The sequence below is a fragment of the Pelobates fuscus genome, chromosome 3 (assembly GCF_036172605.1).
Source record: "Pelobates fuscus isolate aPelFus1 chromosome 3, aPelFus1.pri, whole genome shotgun sequence".
Taxonomy (NCBI): domain Eukaryota; kingdom Metazoa; phylum Chordata; class Amphibia; order Anura; family Pelobatidae; genus Pelobates; species Pelobates fuscus.
In genome coordinates this window covers 356,425,474-356,447,527 of record NC_086319.1, presented here as the reverse complement: position 1 = coordinate 356,447,527, position 22,054 = coordinate 356,425,474, and the positions used below count along the sequence as shown (strand labels likewise).

Sequence of the window (22,054 nt, the reverse complement as noted above, 5' to 3'; positions counted from 1 at the left end):
TAGATTGCAGCCGGAAAGCTGGCGTAGATTACTGACAGAGAAGAAAGGCAAGCTTACAGATAACGATTTATTAAAGACTGCTGAAGCGTGGTACAGAGTAGCGAAGGCTATTCAGCAAGAAGGTTGGGTTGAGGAAGAAATAAATCACAAAGGTGTGAAATTGTTTGTGTATCATAATAACTGTGTTGCTGGGGTGTTCCCTCAGCCAGCGCCCCAAAATGGCGCCCAGGGGATGTCTATCCCCAAGGTTCAGTCAGCAATAGGTGATAGCCAGCTGACTATGTTCCCCACCCCCAATCCTCCCGATGCCCATCCCGTCACCTCCCCTGTCTGCCCGGTCCTGAATTCTGATGGATCTTTCTTTTCCCCTTCCCCATCCCTAACATTCCCATCATCCTCATCCATCCCTACACTACCTTCTGTACCTAATCCTAATGTTTCATCTGCCATTTCTTCTCTACACTCTCTCTCCGTTGATAATCCTACCCTCCCATCTGCATCCGCCCAACTAATTAACCCCTCCTCCCTTGCTGCTGCCAATCCTACTACACCCGCTCCGGCTCCTCCTTCTACACCCACCTCTACTAATCCCTCTCCGTCCTCTCCCTTACCCGCCTCTACCACGGCCCAAGTTCCCACCTCCTTCCCAAATCCCCACCCAACTCTCCTGCCCTCCCCAGCCTGGCCATACCCTTTCCCATACCCCATGGCCCTGCCCTATCCAAATTATCCATACCCCCTTCCCCAAGCCACTCCCCAGGTTCCGGTCATGCCCAGTCCGGCACAGTCTGCCCCGGATGTGCCCACATCCAACATGGCCGCCACTTCTTCCCTTAACCCCAATGCGGCTTCCTTTCACGCCTCCAATATGGCGGCCCCCAGTCATTCAGCACCTCTGATGCCGGTACTTCCCGGTGACTACTTATCCCAAGATCATGACCCACTAGCCACCCCCGCATCTGGGACTCCCTCCCATCCCCCGGTTCTGTCACCACAGGTGGTCCCCTCACGTAGAAGGGCCCAGATCGTAGAAATAGAAGAGGAAGAGGATGACAGGGTATCCCAGGACTCATTGGAGGCTGCGGGAGCCTCAGCCCACCGTTCCATCGATGATCCTTTTGGACACAAGGGTCGGGGAGAACGGGCCCCTCCTAAATATGTTGCCTTTAACCCCACTCAAGCTAGTGCTTTAATGAAGTCACTCCCTGACCCAGAAAAGCAGCCTATGCCTTTTTACCGAGGGATAGTTCAAATTCAAAAGACTTATTCCGCAGCATGGCGTGATTTACTAAGCATTTGTGCTATTAAAGCCGGGGATGCATATTGGCCCAGCATGGCCCGCCACCTCAGTACAGATCTGCTTGTAAGTGATGTTGATTACCCCTCCGGAGTAACTTTTTGCAACCAATTGAAAGACTGGGCTAAGGACAAACTTGCAGATCAGGCTGCTGGCCTCACTGATGTTATACAAGATAAAGGAGAATCAGTGGAAAGGTTTCATGCAAGACTGTATCAAATGTTTACAGATTTGGGATTTGATCTTACTGATAAGATTCATTCACAAATGCTGTCAGGTGCGTTTGTCCAAGGTGTTAAAGACTCCATACGCAAGGGAATCATTGCTGCACGCCCTGAATATAAGGTTGTCCCCCTGGATACTTTACTCCTAGTTGCTAGAGGTCTGGAATCTGCCCAGACCCCCAAAAGGCCCAGTTCAGCTCCTCTCATGGTGTCCCGCACCACCCCTGCCCTCAAGGGCACTAAACCAGAGGATGTAACTTGTTTTAATTGCAAGGCTAAAGGACATTATAGAAGTGATTGCCCAGAACCTAAAAGAGAGCCAAGAGAGCCAAGAAAGCCGTCCAAGCCTGCCCCGGCCCCCAAGGCCGAGACAACGGTTCCAATAGTTGAGGAACCTGATGATTAGGAAATTGGCAAGCCTGTGTCTGTAACCCCTGTCATGGCAGTGTGTACAGGGGATAAGGGGGGGGCACTTGCTACAGTGACTTTACCCATTGAGGGCCAACCAACCACATTTCTTGTTGACACAGGTGCAGCCCGAAGTGTTCTGCGAGAACAAGACCTGCCAGACCCATCTTTTCTGTCAAATATTGACGTCTCTTGTGTTGGAGTGGATGGCCAGCCAAGACACAGTCCTTTAACAACTCCACTACGAGTTGGCACTAGCCTGCTTGCTCGTTTTGTGGTATCCTCCACATGCCCAATTAACCTGTTAGGCGCTGATGTCCTCTCACGCCTGCAGGCATCTATCACCTTCACTCCAGATGGACAAGTAGAAATGTCTACACCTCTATCTGAATCAGACACCTCAGCCTTATGCTCCCTAACCTCTGATGCTGCATTTAGAAGAACCCCGTGGGGAAGCGGCAGAACAGAGGTCCAACTTTCCAGATGTGTTAAAAACAAAGGTGCCTGCTAAATTATGGTCCTCAGGCCCAGAGGACATAGGTCACCTAAATGTCCCACCTGTGGTGGTAAAGCTTATTCCAGGAGCTAAGTTACCAAGAAAACCACAATATCCTTTAAAACCAGCACAGGCTGCAGCCATTTCAATTCAAATCAAAGCACTCTTGGAGAAGGGTGCTCTAGTGAAATGTAAATCAGAATGTAATACTCCATTATTTCCTGTGAAGAAGAAAACTCCAAAAGGTGAGCCAGAAAAGTACAGGATGGTCCAGGATCTCCGTGCTGTCAATGAAGCAACTGTCCTGGACACCCCTCTTGTACCAAACCCTCACACTCTGCTCTCTGGAGTCCCACCATCTGCAAAGTATTTCACAGTCATTGATCTGGCTAATGCCTTTTTCAGTGTTCCACTGGATCCAACCTGTCAATACCTGTTTGCTTTCACCCATGAAATGCAACAGTATACCTGGACTGTCATGCCCCAAGGGGCACAAAATTCTCCAAGTCAATTTGCAAGAGCCATGTGCTCCATCCTTGACCCATGGCAAGCTGAACACCCAGAAGTTGTCTAGCTCCAGTATGTGGATGATTTACTGCTCTGTGGAGATGATATACCCACAACTGAAGACTGTTCAATTAGTCTCCTTTGCTATTTAGCAGAACAAGGATGCAAAGCTTCACTCCTTAAGCTGCAGTTCTGTCAACCTTCAGTAATTTTCCTTGGTCATTGCCTATCTCAAGGTACCAGACATCTCACTCGGGACCGAGTAAGAGCAGTACTGGATATCCCACCTCCAAGGACTTCAAAATCTCTTCATGCCTTTTTAGGCCTCATTTCCTACTGCAGAGCATGGATCCCAGAAGCCTCTCTGCTTATGCAACCTCTCTATGATGCACTCAAGTCAGACCCATTCTGCCTGACCAATGAAGCTCTGGATAATTTCAACTCTCTAAAACGTGCCATTGCTTCTGCTCCTGCTTTAGGCCTACCAGACTATACCAAACCCTTCAAATTATTTGTCTCTGAAAGACAAGGCCATGCTACAGGAGTTCTTACCCAAACTAATGACTTAAGAGGCCGCCAAAGGCCTATTGGATATTTTTCCTGCCAGCTGGATATTGTGGCCAGAGGGACTCCTTCCTGCCTTAGGGCTGTTTTTCCTGCAAGAGAACTTATTGAAAGAACTGCAGACCTGGTCCTCGGCCACCCTCTGGTTGTTTTGGCCCCTCATGACATCTCCGCCATTATCAACCAAGTCCAGCTCAAGCACGTGTCTCCTGCCAGACACCTGCATCTACAATGTCATCTTCTTCTGCCTGACAACATTTCCATACAAAGATGTCAAGTTCTTAATCCATCCACTCTTCTTCCAATCCCTGAGGGGGGTATCTACTATGGGTTTATCATGGATGAAACCTACATCTACCTTCTCTGCGGGTGCATCAAGAGAATGCATCCAGATTTAACATTTTATGAAGAAAATACACCTCTTTGTGAAGGCCCGGATTACGCCTTCTGTACCATGTGGTACAAGCCAAACATTACTCCTGAACCTTGCTATGAAGATGAGCTTTATCACTGGATAGAGGTGAAGCTCACTGCTCAAGATTTCTATTGTGACTCTGAAGGCAATAGCATGGTCCTGATCCAACTACCTCCAGAACTCAATTACCTATACCGTCATTGGGATACTGCTATCCCACATGTCCCCGTTACCAAGTTAAAAACAAGGTCATGGAATGATCTTGGGCCCATGGCAAAATTATGGGCCACCATGGATGAATCACAGCTACAGGAAAATGGTATTGCCAAATACCCAACAACTGATCTTCTTGAAGCATGGCCACGCCATTTCCTGGAAAAAGAATTTCAAGATCTGGTCATAGTGAATGATTATGACCCAGAAACACCTCATGACTGTTTTGAACAGATAAAAATGGAGACAATACACTTACCAACTGTGCATGAGAATCTATTACCAAATCCTGATTTTACCCTGTTTGTGGACGGTTCAAGGTATGCTGATGAAGAAGGAAAATACCATACAGGATATGCCGTAACCACAACAGATGAAGTTATCAAGTCATCATCTTTACCACCTGCGATGTCTGCGCAGGAAGCTGAAGATATGCTCTGGGTGTGGCACATGACTTCGGCCTCATTTGGAAGACAAGAGGATTTCTTACCACTGCCGGTACACCAGTCAAACACAGCTCTGCAATCAAGGAGCTAATGGATGCCCTCCTACTCCCTGAAGAAGTGGCCGTTTTGAAAGTCAAGGCACATGGGAAGTTGGATACAGATGAAGCAAAGGGCAACCATTTGGCTGATCAGGCTGCTAAGCAAGCAGCCAGAGATTTGCAGGAAGTGGATGAAGAAGTGTCCGGACAAGAAGAAGAAGTTCCTATTTTTACCTTGCAAACCCTTCCTACCGATCTCAGAATTTTGCGAGAGCAGCAAGCTGCAATTACCCCTGAAGAAATCCAGAAATGGAAGAATAAAGGCGCTATCCTAAAGGACGGGATATACTACAACAACTTCAAATTCTGCCTTCCGAAAAATTTATATCCAGCAGTTGTCCAATGGGCACATGGACCTGCACATTTGTCAAAGGACCTAATGGCCGTCCTCATACAAAAGTATTATGAAGCACCTGGAATCACAACATTGATCAACAGCTTCTGTAGGGCCTGTGTCATTTGTGCAAAATGCAATCCAGGAAAACCAATCAAGGTGCCTTCAAAACACCTGGCAAAACCCATGTACCCATTCCAGAGAATTCAGATTGACCATATACAAATGCCCAAGAGTGGGCCTCATGAATATGCACTAGTAATAGTGGACATGTTCTCAGGCTGGCCAGAAGCCTACCCAGTGGCCAATATCACTGCCAAAACAACAGCTAAACGTCAACTTGCAGATATTGTATGTAGATTTGGACTTCCAGAAGTCATTGAAAGTGATCAGGGCCCAGCTTTTACAGCAACAGTGACTAAAGAAATTTGGACTGCTCTGGGGGTGACCCTAGCCTTTCACACCCCTTACCACCCATAAAGTAGTGGTAAAGTAGAGCGCATGAACGGCACTTTAAAAGCCAGAATGTTAAAAATGTCACAAGAAACAAAGATGCCCTGGCCAGAGAGCCTGCCAATAGCCCTATTCAGCGTTAGGCACACACCTAGAGGGAAGCACTCATAATCCCCATATGAGATTCTATTTGGGACAGCACCCAGACTAGGTTGTTATTATCCGCAACAGTTACAGCTTCAATCTGATGTTTTAGTAGACTATGTAACTGAACTTGCAAGTGCCTTAAACAAAATACATGCCCAAGTTTTCTCTTCAATTCCAGATCCCGATTTGGATACAGGTACCCACAACCTGCTTCCCGGAGATTGGGTTCTGGTCAAGAAATTTGTGCGGAAAAATACCCTGGAACCAAGATTTGACGGTCCATTCCAAGTTCTCCTGATCACCGCAACCTCCGTCAAATTGGCCGGCAGGCCACATTGGATCCACGCTTCCCACTGCAAGAAGTCTCTTGCCCCAGAGGAAGCAGATACCGCACAACCATGTACCTCTGGTACATCATCTCCTTAATTAGTCTAATTAAGGCCCAGCAGGTAGCCATCACCAAAGATGTTAGTGGGTACACCTTCTGGTATAATTCATCATGTACCCATGTGGCTACCTATACCTTTGATTATTGTGACATCGTAGAATGCCCATTCCCTACATCACAAATTCAGAATATCTATAGAGATATCCCTCATGCAAAAGACCCATATGTTTGTGTAGTTGACAAACAATGGGGGCACAATTGTGACCATTGGGGGGCGGCGGGATGGAATGCCGGGCCTGCCTGGGGTTACAAACCAAAAAGTGCCTTATCTAAAGTAGACGATCATGGTAGATCCCTTCTCCAGAGAATGACTTTGAGAAAGCCTGGGGGGGGGTACACCAATGAAATTAATCCTCAATATTGAGCATCCGAGTCCAACAGATGCAGACCAATATGTAATTGGAATGTATTGGAAAAAGGGTTTCTATAACAAGTTAGGGCATTTCTACCTCAAAGATATGTGCAACTCTTCTGAGTGGCAAGGGGCCACCCATATGGTCCCTAATCCATAAAAACCACACATCCAGACCTTTCAAGACATGATGGCCATTGCTAACCCCACCTTTGAAGATACCATGGCCGCTGAAACAGGTTTTAATGATGTTAATCTATGGTTAGAATGGATGAAATATAATGCCAATAAGCATAACAAGACCGCATGCTATGTGTGTGGCGGTGCCCGGCCTCATCTGGGCACCGTGCCTTTAACCCTGCCAGTAGATATAGAAGAATGTGTTTTAAGTCTTTTTGCCTATCACTACGATTTCAACAGGTCCATATGTAAAGCATGGACAGTAGAGTATCCTCTTCTAACCAAGGATGTCAAACCCCCAGATGGTATTACAGTATATAAAGGTAATTACACTTGTTATGCTAATTATGATGGAATTGGTAGATTCTTGGGTAACTTCTCTAAGGGGTATTGTGCTACCTACAGAAATGTCTCCATGAACTTGTTGCAGTTTCATACTAGATCATTAGGGGATATTTACTGGTTGTGTGGGGATTTACAGCTAAGATCCAGAATGGACAAAGAATGGTGGGGGGAGTGTACTTTGGCTAAAGCCATTATGCCCATACACATTATCTCTGACACACACCTCAACACCCATGAGTCCAGTCACACTAAGGTTAAGCGCGAAGCCCCAGTAAAAGGAAGTTTTGATCCTCACATTTATATTGATGCCATTGGGGTGCCTAGGGGGGTGCCCAATGAATTTAAAGCAAGAGATGAAGTTGCCGCAGGATTTGAATCACTTTTTACCATAGTTACCGCAAACAAGAATTTAAATTGGATAAATTACATTTATTATAACCAACAGCGCTTTGTTAATTATACCAGAGATGCCCTCCAGGGATTAGCCGAACAGTTGCAGGCCACATCCCAAATGGCCTTCCAGAATAGAATGGACTTAGATATGATTCTAGCCGAAAAAGGAGGAGTATGTAAAATTTTGCCCGACACCATGACATGTTGTACCTACATCCCAGAAAACACAGGCCCTAATGGTAAAGTTACCTTAGCCATAGAAAAATTGAATGAGCTCTCTGAAGAGTTAAAAAGGAATTCTGGGATAAAAGATCCCTGGGAAAGATGGTTTGGTTGGATGACAGGATGGCAAAAGGCTTTAATGCATATTGGTATAGCAATACTAATTTTTCTTTTTATCTTTGCTCTTCTCTTTTGTTGTGTCCTCCCTTGTCTGAGAAAATCCCTCATGATTTCTGTTGGACTGTTGACCAAGCGGCACCCACTTTCACACACCTCGAAGTTGATGACCAAGATTTCCAAGATCTCAACTCACCCTGTTTACCGCTGCAAACTATCCCTTTTGTTGATAAAGTGCGAGAGTTCTAGGAAGGGACCAGCTTAGGGACAGCATCTGTCAGTGAATGGTAAAGGCCCCGTGTGGAGAAGTGGTGGGCAAGCCACCATGGGCCACACATGGGAGTGAAGTGTTCGAGAGCCATACTGACGATGAGTTAGCCTATTAGGGTCAGAGTTAGGAACAGAATTGCACTTTGCATTAACACCTAGCTAGCGGCCACAGGGTTTCTGTGCCTTTGGGCTAACACGTCTTCTGGTATTAACAAAGAAAGTTTATCTCTTAGAATCTAACATTTCATAGGGGGGACTGATGTAGAATTATTAAAAAATCTTTATTGAACTTGTATTGAATTATTGTACTAACTCCATTTTAACCTCACACTGTGACAAAACCTCCATTTTGTCCTCATAACCTGACTTCTCCATTTTAAAACTACATTACATGACAGAATTTCCCAGCACATTCAATACAATGAACAGAGACTGTATTTTCTATAAAGACATGACTAACCCAGGAACTGCTGAATTTCCTTTAACTTGCAACATAGTATAATTTGAAGGCCATGAGAACACTGTACTAATGAAATGTTCTATTCATAAGAGAACCTTGCACCTGACCACAAGACCTGACATCACTGACTGTGTAAAATGACGCTCAAGCCCCCCTTTCCACCGAGTAAACCTCATGCTAGGGAAGATGGCGCTTGAGCCCTCTGTCCCCACCCGTGTCCAGAACAATACCACCTATCGGTGGGTGGACACTTAGCTAACCACTTAGTTTTTGAGCCAATTAATTATATTGATAGGTGGACACTAACCCAGACACTTAACAATTAATCCAATTAATGGTGTTTATTTACTGATATCTTGATAATCAATGATGACGCAAAATGCCTCTTAAAAGGGCCTGCGAGCCCGCTCTTACTTCACTTGCCAATAAATTTCCTCGAAGTTATTTTAACCTGAACTCCGTGTGTCAGTCTGAATTACTTCAGCGTATATACGCAATTTAATTTTCTCTAATTCGGACAGGAACAGATAGACATTTAAACATCTTTGTTTATTTCTAAATTACACTATAACAGTATAAGGAAAAATAGGACACAGGTGAATACATTTTAGGATTTTGGTGGAAGCCATAACTGGTCATTGGGTGATATCCTTTATTCCATTTGACTTCTGAAAAATAATAGGTCTAGTAATAGATTGAATAATAGTTCACACTTCAGTCACACAGAGATTTTGAAACTTTTGCTGCAATGGTTATCTAAGAATGACATGGTTATCTTATGTTACATAAGAATGACAGATGTTACAGTAAAAGGCCTCTACTTCCTCTAAATTATAACTCTGAACAAGCAGGAAGCTGAAAAATGCTTTGCACCATTTCAAAAACTCCCAGAACCCCTATTCAAAATGATATTAAAAATATTTTAGGATTGCACAAAGACAACAAGTCTGGAAAACATAAAAATCCAGTATCAACCATACATTAGAAACTTACAGTGACCGTCTATCGATACTAAGATCTGCATATACATTTCCTCATGCAGGCTAATCACAGGAAATATCAAGGTTGCTGCAAGGAGGTGGCCGAACATCTAATAATGCACAGATGATCCACTGCCTGTGCACATGTGATATCACCTGCCCAATACAGATGGAATGTAAAAAAAGATGGAAAATAAAAGTGTCCTGCACCAATTGGTTGACATTAAGTAGACGATGTACATACTCAAACATCAAGGTTCCAAGTCTAACTCAGCTTTTCAACCTTACAAGGTCGATAAAATAATAAACTTTTCGTCTGTTTACTAGCAAGAATGTTTTATCACTAAATTCCTCCAATAGCATATACTTTGAACCACCTTCGAGAGCGAGGAGTTAATAATAAAGGCGTATTATTCTTGATAACAGACACCTGCCACACAGATGAGGAAAGCTCTGCTCAATGCTGCTTCACTTTCCATAAGTTCCAAAAATCCTTAACCATGTAAGCATATAACAAAATATAACAGGGCATTGCCTATTCGTCACAATTGATAAACCGGACATTTCTCACTATTCTAGATTACCATTAAAGGGACTATAACAATTTAATCTCATTGCATTCGTTGTAATGCTGGGAGTCCCCTGATACTGTCCCTCCATTCGGTGTTCAACCATTTTCGAGTAGTTTAACTCCAGGTAAGGGTCCATGGCCACAAAAAGCCAGGCCCCTACTAGATAAATGCATACCAGAAATGGGTGCTGTGATAGGCTGAGTGTAAGCTGACTGCTTTCAGACAACCGCAACCATTGCTGCTCAGTTTAATGCTGCCATATTAGCCCAAACAGCAGAGAAGGGAGGTGAGGGATGGGCTGAAGAGGACTGTCGTTTAGAATAACAAAAAAAATCCCATTAAAAACTGAATGCAACGATGCCGTCAGGGGACTCCAGTGACTATAACCACTTCAAAGACATGAAGCAGTTGCAGTACCTACAGTAGCCCTTTAGTCTGATGCATGGTGCTCAAAAGCCGAATAAACACCCAGGATTGCAATCTATGAGTATACTGGGTGAGTGAGGAGCTCTGTCATGGTTCTTTGTGGCTGTGATTAGAGTCTTACATATAAAAATACTCATAATAAAAATAAATAATATAATAATAATAATAATATAAAAAGAAACTCAATTAGCTTTACTACTTGCACCACGGAATATACAAGTTACTTACTTTCCATCCACAGCATTGGAAAGTTTAAAGTCGATCTGCAGCTCATACAGTGTCTTCTCCATTCGCTCTCTTCGATCTGCTCGCCGCTTCAGGTTAATGAGAAAGATCTAGACAAAAGTGGAGAATGTTAATTTCCCCAGAACTGCTGCAATCAAAATCAATCATCATACAGCCGCACGCCCTACTTTTTCATCCTGTCTAAACAACCTCAATAACTGCTCTAGTTTGCACCCATGTTGACTTTTTGGAGTGGACTTTTTTGGGGCTGATTTTATTATTATTATTTTTTTTGCTGTATTTTCATAGAGATGTTGACGTATTTGGATAAGTGATCAGTTTTGTTATGTTATCTGCATCTCCACATTCTAAGTGCAAACAATGTGTGGCTAAGCTTTTCTTAGTACATCATGAACTTTTGACAGTTGTGTAAGTTCCACTCTTAGTCCATTACCATCAGAGATTAGCAACCAGAGGCAGAGCCATCCTCCAGTATTTGTGCTAGCATTACATTACAGCATGGTGTAGACAATTGCATGTGATCATGTGCTAAATGCTACGGATTTGGACACTACAGATGCATACATATTCTATAGCTGGTCTTTAGAATTACTTGTGATGTGTAAGTAAATCACCGTATTCTAGAACATTTGCCTTATAACTCAAGGCCCAATGCAGTTTAAAATCCACTCACACAACCTCTTCATGTAGGCAATTGTACAAGTTCTGATCAAAACAAAACCTAGAATTTAAGCTATATGTCCGTTCAAGCATAAACTACCTCTTTCAAGTGCACCCATACTCATTATAAATCATTTTGTTCAGGAGAAAAAGGGCTTTTATTTTATATCAAATATTTATACAGGAAATATTTAATATGAATAAAAATTTTTTTTTAAAGTTTGAAAAATGAAGAAAATGTTATGGTCATAATACTGTTCGCTTTTACTGTAATAAAACACATACTTGTGTTTAGCGATGTATCTCAAGTACGACAGTACCTCCATGTACAGGTTGTATGAGGTTTTGGAAAGTTACAAGGTCAACTAGAAAAGCTACAATTTCTGGGGAAATTGTGAAGTGTTCTTGCCTCCACCAGTAGTATACAACTGGAGTGGGCGTAGTAACTGTTATTAATTATTTATATAGCACATTTAATTGCAATGTTGTTGCCCAAAGTGCTTCACAGTTACATTAAAACATCCAGTTATAAAAACATTAGCAGGTGTAAAAGGCTTTGTCTATGACATCACTTGCTGCTGCAGCCTGGCACAGGTCAGAGTATTTTTGCGGTTGCCATCTTCGGTCATATTTTTAAAACTATAAATCCTACAGCGAAGAGCTTTATATTGTGAGAATCACAAGACCCAGACCTACATGTTGGTGTATAGTATGTCACTGAGATATTAACAATGAAGGCACAGTCGCAGTTTAGAAATTGCCCTTCAAATGTGAGCTTTGCAGAGTGGAGTTTCAATGAATGTCAATGGACTGCATGAGTTGCAAACAAATGGTCATATTGTGAAAACGATCAGGACTATGGCTTGGCTGTGGACATTTTTAGTGGCAGCAGGGATAGCTGAACGTTTTGATATAAGATTTGTGTAGGTGGGCCTGAAAATGAGGGAGTGGTGGCAGTTTAGAAATCATGTCCTGATTTTTCAGCTTTTGCCAGCTCCCACTCTAGCTTTGCCATTCATTCCTATGGGACAAATTTCGCCACAAGAACGACGATATTCCGAGAACCATTCGGCGAAACGTTCCTCAAAGTAATAGCAATCCGATCAGGAATAATCTGCACGTTTTGGTATATTTTTGTCTATGTAGTGTAAAAACTGTGGGAGGAGTTAGGGTGGCAAATTTGGCTATAATAATAATAATAACTAGAAAAGCTACAATTTCTGGGGAAATTGTGTGAAGTGTTCTTGCCTCCACCAGTAGTCTACAACTGGAGTGAGCGGAGTAACTTATCATTTATATAGCACATTTAATTGCAATGTTGTTGCACAGTTACATTAAAACATACATTTATAAAAAATATTAGCAGGTGTAGAAAAGGCTTTGTCTATGACATCACTTGCTGCTGCAGCCTTGCACAGGTCAGAGTATTTTGGCGGTTGCCATCTTCAAACGGTCGTATTTTAAAAACTATAAATCCTACAGTGAAGAGGTTTATATTGTGAGAATCACAAGACCCAGACCTACATTTTGATGTATAGTATGTCTCTGAGATATTAAGAATGAAGGCACAGTCGCAGTTTAGAAATTGCCCTTCAAATGTGAGCTTTGCAGAGTGGAGTTTAAATGAATGTCAATGGGTGGCGCGAGTTGCAAACAAATGGTCATATTGTAAAAACTATCAGGACTATGGCTTAGCCGTGGATATTTTTAGTGGCAGCAGGGATAGCTGAACGTTTTGATATAAGATTTGTGTAGGTGGGCTTGAAAATGAGGGAGTGGTGGCAGTTTAGAAATCATGTCCTGATTTTTCAGCTTTTGCCAGCTCCCACTCTAGCTTTGCCATTCATTCCTATGGGACAAATTTCGCCACAAGAACGACGATATTCCGAGAACCATTCGCCGAAACGTTCCACAAAGTAATAGCAATCCGATCGGGAACAATCTGCACGTTTTGGTATATTTTTGTCTATGTAGTGTAAAAACTGTGGGAGGAGTTAGGGTGGCAAATTTGGCTATAATAAGAATAAGAATAAGAACTAGAAAAGCTACAATTTCTGGGGAAATTGTGTGAAGTGTTCTTGCCTCCACCAGTAGTCTACAACTGGAGTGGGCGGAGTAACTGTTATTATTTATTTATATAGCACATTTAATTGCAACGTTGTTGCCCAAAGTGCTTCACAGTTACATTAAAACATACAGTTATAGAAACCATTAGCAGGTGCATGTCTATGACATCACTTGCTGCTGCAGCCTTGCACAGGTCAGAGTATTTTTGCGGTTGCCATCTTCAAACGGTCGTATTTTAAAAACTATAAATCCTACAGTGAAGAGCTTTATATTGTGAGAATCACAAGACCCAGACCTACATTTTGATGTATAGTATGTCTCTGAGATATTAACAATGAAGGCACAGTCACAGTTTAGAAATTGCCCTTCAAATGTGAGCTTTGCAGAGTGGAGTTTCAATGAATGTCAATGGACTGCGTGAGTTGCAAACAAATGGTCATATTGTGAAAACTATAAGGAATACGACTTAGCTGTGGACATTTTTAGTGGCAGCAGGGATAGCTGAACGTTTTGATATAAGATTTGTGTAGGTGGGCCTGAAAATGCAAGAACACTTAAATATATATGTGAGATAACAGTAAGTGGTCTTGCTTTGCAAGAACACTTAATAATATATATGTGAGATAACATTAAGTGGTCTTGCTATGCAAGAACACTTAAATATAGGACTTTACCATTTTTAGCTTTTACACATTGAAATTTGCCATATTGGTTAGTTGGGCATATGTTGCCTTTGAGCCCATATGGCAGCCCAGGAAACAAAATTAACCCCATCATGGCATACCATTTGCAAAAGTAGATAACCCAAGGTATTCAAAATGGGCTATGTCCAGTCTTTTTTAGTAACCAAAAATCCCTGGCCAAAGTTAGAATTCATATTTGAGTTTTGCACTTTTCACACACAGACAGCATTTTCACTGATGATATCATCGGCGTGATACGTTTTACTGTTTCGAAACACTCATATTTGTGTTCTGTGAAGTCTCCAGAGTATAATTGTACCCCCCCCCCCCCCCCATGTACACGTTTTATGCTGTTTTGGAAAATTACAGGGTCAAATATAGGGCTTGCAAATTTAACTCTTTGGACTTTTGCCTGGGTTGTCAGGCAGGTCCCTTTATATGGCTTTATATTGATTTTTACATGTATTTTACATATTTGTGTATCTTTTTTTATGTGTTTTGCATATTTAAGTATTTTAATGTTTTTGAGGTAAATAAACAAGTTGTTTTTATATGTTTGCATATTTAAACGACTCGCCCCCTTTTTCGTGTTGCATTACCTGCCCTTATGTAGATATTGAATATGGACTTTCAAACATGGCTGTCGGATGGATTCCTACGGCTTTTTACAATGTCAAGTCAAAGTCAAATAAATGGGTGGACGACCAACTTGGTTGAAGATATAGCGTGTAACATCCAAAGGGTGGAGACTTGTGTGAACAACTGGACCGAGCCATGGAAATAAAGCCACAAGATGGCGGTGCATCAAGTGGAATGCACACGTCATTAGAAAATGGCCGCTGGAGCACATGTGGTTGAACCAGGAAGTGTGACGGTAGTCACATCACCTGAGGTTTCATATGGAAACCCCAGGTGATATTCCTGTTTAAGCCACCCTGTGTCCATTGTGGGTGCAGGGTGTGTGTGTGTAATGTGGTTGTTTAGTGTTAAAGGTTAGTGTGCTCTCCTGTATTGAAAATGCTTGCAATCAATTTGGTGGATTTGGCCATGGAGCCTGTACAGCGCCACCTGTTGCTCGCAAGGATCTAGCAACCGCTGTATGCACTACCTGAATAGCAAGGATTTCTAATTTGCATATTCAGGTAGATTTGCATATTGCTATTTCTGCAGGCAGGAGAGAATTTATTTTCCAATAATTCCCACCCCTTTATAAATATGTCATTAGAATGTTTTCTGACATCTTTTGGTTATTTATATTTTATTAAGTGTGTCACAGCAATCTTTATGTAACAAATGTATGGGCTAGTCCCAAGTAAAATAACGTATTGCAAGTTAGTTCCATTTGGAACTGGGTGTCTGTGTGAATTTTTAGGAATCCCAGTGACAGAGTCTTCAGACCTGTTGGCTGGCTTAACGATCCCTCTAGCCCTGAGATAAATCAAGAGAGCTAGAGCTAGGCCTGAGAGTCGCAAGTGTCTTTGTAAAGGCACTAGCAATCACTGGAAGGAAATCTGTAGAGGAATAGGCAGAGGGAACGATACCTGCCTGGAAGAATGGCTGCAGCAGAATAAGCAGATGGGACCATACCTGCCTGGAAGGAGAGCTGCAGCCTGGTCGGGTAGAAGAGCTCCTGAGACCCAAGTCAAACCTCGGGTTGAAGCATTCCAGGGTTCCTGCAAGTGGCTAGGTAGCGGATTGGGCAGAACTACTCGGTTGGAGTACAGGAGCTCCGTCACAGGAAGTTACACAACCTCGGCAGCACCAAATCGGCGAACCGGATTGGATAAAGGGAACAGCTTTGGGCTCAAATTTGGCTCCCAGAAATTTCTTTAGTGTCAGTTATGCACCTGAGGAAGACTCTTACTAGCATTGAAACACACTGTGCTCCATTTGTTCTGTGAACTATGTAACTGTGGCACTCCAGGCACTTTACTGTAAAGTTTTTATTACTATTTTATAATAAAGGTTACTTTGTTTTCTACTTTATTATTGAGGATCTAATTCCTGTCAATCTTGCATTAGATCACTAATACTACACCGAAAGCGGAATTACCTGAGCCAGTTACTAAACAGGCTTATAAAAATCTTTTTTTATTTTTTTTTATTTCAGACAGTACCTGCCGTTAATTTTCTGCTGCCGTTCATGTAGTTCGGACCATGGTACTTAAGTCATCATTAATATTTTCCGTTGACAAAAACAAAAACATAGAGACACTACAATACAAACACATAGATGGTGACAAAGGTCCTCAGTAATGTTCCCATAGTAATAATTAGAGTAACTAGCTGATTATCTTAACATTTATTCTTACTTTTCTTTTTTTTTTTCCCAATTTCTTTATCAAATTAGAATACGCACAACTTATTTAGCCATTTATCTATATCCCTCTTTTTTTTTTTTTTTCAGGATTATATTTAAGCCTCCTTCCATTTTTAGCTGAAAGGTTAACTGATTTTTTATGGTTTCCCAATTTGGTATACTATTAGTTCTCCATCTTCTAGCTATAGAAATCTTTGCCGCTATTAGCGCATGAGTAAAAAAGTATTGGAAATCCGTATTATATTGGCTAAGATTTAAGTGTAGTATGAATAATTCTGGAGACAAGGGTATTTTAGTACCAATTATTTCTTGGATTTTACCTATAAACATTTTCCAAAATTCTATTATCAGGGGACAGCTCCACCAGATATGTAACATGTCTCCCGTCGCTCTATCACACCTCCAGCAGGTAGCTGATATGTTATGATCCATTTTATTCATGCGACTAGGGACCAGGTAAAGTCTATTTATAATCTTGAAATGTAACTCAACTAAATTTAAGCATTTAATATGTTTAGCCACAGACACCCAAGCTTTTTTCCAATCGCTTTTTTCCAATTTTTTCTTTATTTTCAAATCTTTCTCCCATTTCTCAATGGCCGGAAAAATAAGATCTTCTTCCCCGAGTCTTAGTATCGAATAACACTTTTTTAATAGATTTTTCGTGTCATTCGCCTTCAACAAATGACATAATTTACATTTAACTTTTGAATGTTCTTTATCCAGTGCTTTGTTTAAGTAGCTATTAATCCTTATGAAGTTATATTTTTCTTTTTCTGGAAGAGCGAATTCTATACTTAATTGTTCAAATGATTTAAGATTTGATCCCATCATTAGGTCTTCTATATTTTGAATGCCTGCTTTGGCCCAATTTTTTAAATTTAGATCTTCTATATTGTTTTCCAGAATTAGAATTGGTAAAATGTTAATGATACGATTATTAAGACCCATATTTTTTCTTATTTTGTTCCATGCTTCTCCAATATTTTGTAACACTATACTTTCAGAACATGGTTGGCAGTTATCTTTCTTTTTTTGCGTCAACCAAAAAAGGGTAGACAGATCTGTATTATTTGACATTTTTCTATTGCATACCATCTCTCAAGTTTAGCCTCTGTATGTTGTGAAATAATACAATGAGAGAGAGTACTCGCTTGATAATATTGTTGGATCAGCGCAAGTCCTACGCCTCCATTTGCTTGTTTAATCGCCAAGAATTTTCTTGCCAGCCTAGGTTTCTTTGATTGCCATATAAATGCCATATAAATTTAGAGAAGGATTGTTGGATAAGTGATAGCCAACTATCGGGTACCTTCAAAGGAAGCATTCTAAATAGGTATAACCACTTTGGTAGTATATAGGATTTAATTATATTTATGCGGCCCCACCAGGAGAATTCCAAATTTCTCCAATCTTTTAATAGCTTGTTCATTTTTAGAAGTAATGGGAGGAAATTGATCTCAACAATTTTCCTTGGATCTGTACAGATGTTAATTCCCAAATAATTAAATGATTTTTCAATCCAAATAAAATCAAACCTCTTTTTTATCTCTTTTTTTTCTTCCATATTTACATTACTCGCCAGAATAGTTGATTTATCTGTATTTAATCTGTAACCAGAAACCTGTGAAAACTTTTCTATAATTGTCATGAGCTGTGTTATTGATTGTAACGGATTTTCTAAAGTTATAATCACATCATCTGCGTAGAGGTTTATTTTTATGTTTTCTTTCTTGTGGTCAAAACCAAAGATGTTTTCTTCTTGTCTAATGGCAGATGCCAGAGGTTCTAATGAAATTATATAGAGTAAGGGGGATAACGGGCACCCCTGTCGTGTTCCGTTAGATAATGGGAACCACTCTGAGCTAAAGCCATTCCCCATTATTCTTGCTGTTGGGCCAGTGTATAGGGCAAAAATATTCTCAAGAAGTCTTCCCTCCAATCCAAATCGCTGCAGTGTTTGTCTCATGAACTCCCAGTTGACCCTGTCGAATGCTTTCTCAGCATCCAAGGACAGGGTCAACATGGGAGTTCCAGTGGTCCAAGCGAAATCCAATATGTCAATCAATCTTCTGATGTTATGGGTTGAAGACCTCCCCGGAACAAACCCGACTTGGTCTCTGTTTATCATTTCTGATATAATTTTTTTTTTAAGCGTTCTGCTATCATAGCAGAGTATATTTTAATGTCGGTATTCAACAGTGAGATTGGACGATAATTCTTTATCTTCTCTGCATCCTTTTCTTGTTTAAGGATAGGCACTATATTTGCTTGTAACAGTTCTGCCGGTATGCTATTAGGTGTAACAAAGGAATTAAAAACTTCAATTAGGTCCGTTTTAATATTATTTCCTAATAATTTGTAAAAAAGGTTATCAAATCCATCTGGACCAGAGGATTTATTCTTTTTTAATTTGTTGATACAGAAAATCAGTTGTTCTTCTTGAAAAGTTTTATTAAGCTCCTGCAGTTGCATTTGTGAAATTTTTGGACTCTTTATATTCTCGAGAAATGCACTAATGTTCGCCGTTTCGATAGGATCTTTAATATTATATAGATCTTGATAGTAATTTTTGAAGGCTTCTGCTATTTTTTCAGGTCTCAAGAGAGTCTCTCCATTATGGATAATTTTGGTAATGATTTTTTTCGATTTTTCTTTTTTTATTCTGTTCGTCATTAGTTTTTCTGCTCTATTTCCAGTGTAGTACCATTTCTGTTTTAAGTAAAGCAACGCATTATTAGCCTTTGTCATAAGATGTTCATTAATTAATTTTTCAGTGTCTATAATTTCGGTAGTAATACTCCGAGATGGTTTATTTTTATTTTGTTCAAGTAAGTTGTCTAGTTTTATGTACAATTCAGCTAAATTTGCCTTTTTTTTATTTAGTTTATTATCTTTTGCTGCTAAACTTATGAAAAGGCCCCTTATTACTGATTTATAAGCACACCAAGTCATTGCTGGAGAGACATCTTTATTTCTGTTTTCTTTGAAAAAATGGTCTGTTGTGTCTTTAATTTGTTTGAGATTATCTTCATTTTTAAGTAACCAGTCTTTCATTTTCCAGTCAGCTCTTGTTCTTTGATGTTGTTCTTTTATATCTAGGATGACCGGATTATGGTCTGACCATGTGGTGGCTATTATGAAAACCTTTTTAATTTGGCTCGCTAAGTTTCTGTCCCCCAAGAAGAGATCAATTCTAGAATATGAACAGAAAGCTTTTGAGAAACAGGAAAAATCCTTTTCCTTCGTATGAAATATCCTCCAATAATCTAAAAGTTGAGCTTGTTTAATTAATTCTGAGAATTTTTTAGCAGTCACCTTCAGGTTTCCATAGTTACTAGTTTTTGTTTTAGAACTTCGGTCTATCTCAATATCGGGTACGCAGTTAAAATCTCCCATAACAATAACTCGGCCCATTTTCACACGTTCAGTTTTATTAAGCACTTTTTTAATAAATGCAATTTGTGATTGGTTTGGTGCGTATATATTAACTAACGTATATTTTTGATTATTAATTTCTGCTACTAATATAATGTATCTGGCTTCCAAATCAATTTCTTGGTGTATAATTTTTAGTGAAATATTCCTAGAAAATAAGAAGGCTACTCCTCTTTTCTTTTTTTGGCTCATAGAGGAAAAGAGAGGCACTGATTATAGTAGGAAAAAATTTAGATTTAAGATTGTTTTTATCTTGCGTTCTCCAGTGGGTTTCCTGTAGGGCTGCAATCTGGATTTGTTCTTTTTTGAGAAACTCAAGGATTGTATATCTTTTGAATTGTGAGTTTATCCCCTGTGCGTTAATCGTCGCTAGTCTCATATTATTTTATGTATCCTATTTCTTTTCCTTCGAGGACTGATAGGTTCACCATCTATACTAACAAACATATAAAACATAACATAAAACGTACAATGTCTGCCTTTTACTAGGCGAAGAACTATGTATCTATTCCCTCCCTTGTATTCCTCCCTACCTGGGCCACCCATAGCCTTCGGGGGGAAGCCCTGCCAAAAACACAGGGAGAGAAAACAACAACCCAAAAACGACACCGACTCTCTAATCAGTGACGTCGAAAATGTCCCCATACTCTAAGCTCGCAGGAAGGTAAAGTGTCGAGATCTGCGAGCTAGAGTTTCTCCTTGGCCGGACGGGTATAATAGTTATTATTATACCAGAAGGGAAGGAAAAAAAAAAAAAAAAAAAATTATTCCCATATTTTTTTTTTTTTTTTTTTACCAAAATAACCCTTTCATTAAATTAAAGTTTTAGTGTATCTATAAAGTTACTTCTAATATTTATTCCCATTTCATTCGTTTTTTTGTTTAGTCTAAATAGCCATTTAATTGAACCAAAAAATTTTTTTTGTGTATTTAGTGTATCTTTAAGTCCGGGGTATTACATTTATTTTGTGTCATAATCTTTCTATCAAATTACCTCTAATATATAGTGTATTTACTTATTATTATTGTGGTTAGTATAAACACTCCTGTTCTTTTGTCTATTCTAGTCTTTTTTTTCTTTTTTTCCTTTCCTTCCCCTTCTTTCCCCCTTTTTTCTTAATTTTCAGGAGAGATTTAGCTTAATAGTGTGGGACCACCCTTTACCTTCCTATGGCCTCTAGTGTAGCTTTAAACCTAATTTATTTGTTTTATGTTGTGTTTTATATGTGAAAAAAAAAAAAAAAGTTACCTTGTGCTATAACTTATTTTAAATTCCCTTCTAGTAGCCATTGTTCTAATTTCTGCGGTTTATCAAAGGTCAGTCTTTGGTTATTATGTGTTAGGTTTATGCGTGTCGGAAATCCCCAAGCATATTTAATTGCATTTTTTCTAAGGACCTCTGTCTGATTGGTAAAAGATTTCCTTTGAAGTCTGGTCTGGTATGAGAGATCTTGAAAAATCTTAATTTGATGGAAGATTGACCCCTTCAGGTCTTTTGTTGTCATTGCCTTCATAATTTGCGTCTTAAAACGGAATGTTTGTAGGCAAATGATTGTGTCTCTCGGGGCTTGTTCTGGTACGTTACCAGGTTTATAAATTCTATGACATCTTTCTATGCCGCTTGTACCGTTACCTGAATTAACCCCCAGAAACACAAAAAACTCTACACAAGTCTTCTAGATTTGCATTTGCAACAGTCTCCGGGATCCCCCTAATTCGGAGGTTTTGTCTTCTAGATCTATCTTCTAAATCCGTAATCTTCTTTTTCAGGGTCTCTAGGGTTTCATCCAATTTATTTATATTATCCGTATTGTTTTTTTGTTGTATATTTATTTGATCCGTCTTCTCTTCTAACAATACCACTCTTCTTCCTATATTTAGAATCTCATTTTTTATTTCTTCTTTTATTTTTTCTAATTGGATCTCCAGGCATTTGGATAGATAACCGGCTGTGATAGATACATTTTCTTCCCATGAGCTATCTGACAAAGTTTTGTCTATCTCAGTCTCTTTGGGGTCCAATATAGGAATTGATTCTTCTTGTATAGATTTAGTACTACTACCCTTGTTTAATTGGGGAGAGAAAAAACCTGAGGTCCTCCTTTCTATGGCTGGCTCTTGTTTTTTAGCAGCTCTTTTTAAATTCTGTTTACCCTCTGAGGTTTTTTTTTGAGGCCATTTACTCCTCCTCTCTTCCCCTCTCTTTCACTTTCTCTTTCTATTCGCGTTATATAGCGTAAATGTAGCATAAATGTGTAGCAAACCAGCCGGTA

General features: G+C 40.2%; 1 protein-coding gene across 1 annotated transcript in view; it reads right to left on the bottom strand.

The window, feature by feature from the left end:
• The window catches only part of COLGALT1 (collagen beta(1-O)galactosyltransferase 1), a 66,553-nt gene that overhangs the window by 20,929 nt on the left and 23,570 nt on the right, over positions 1 to 22,054 (bottom strand). Inside the window, exon 8 of the mRNA XM_063449216.1 lies at positions 10,596 to 10,702. Within this exon, the coding sequence (XP_063305286.1) occupies positions 10,596 to 10,702 (107 nt within the window). The remainder of the gene's footprint in view (positions 1 to 10,595; positions 10,703 to 22,054) is intronic.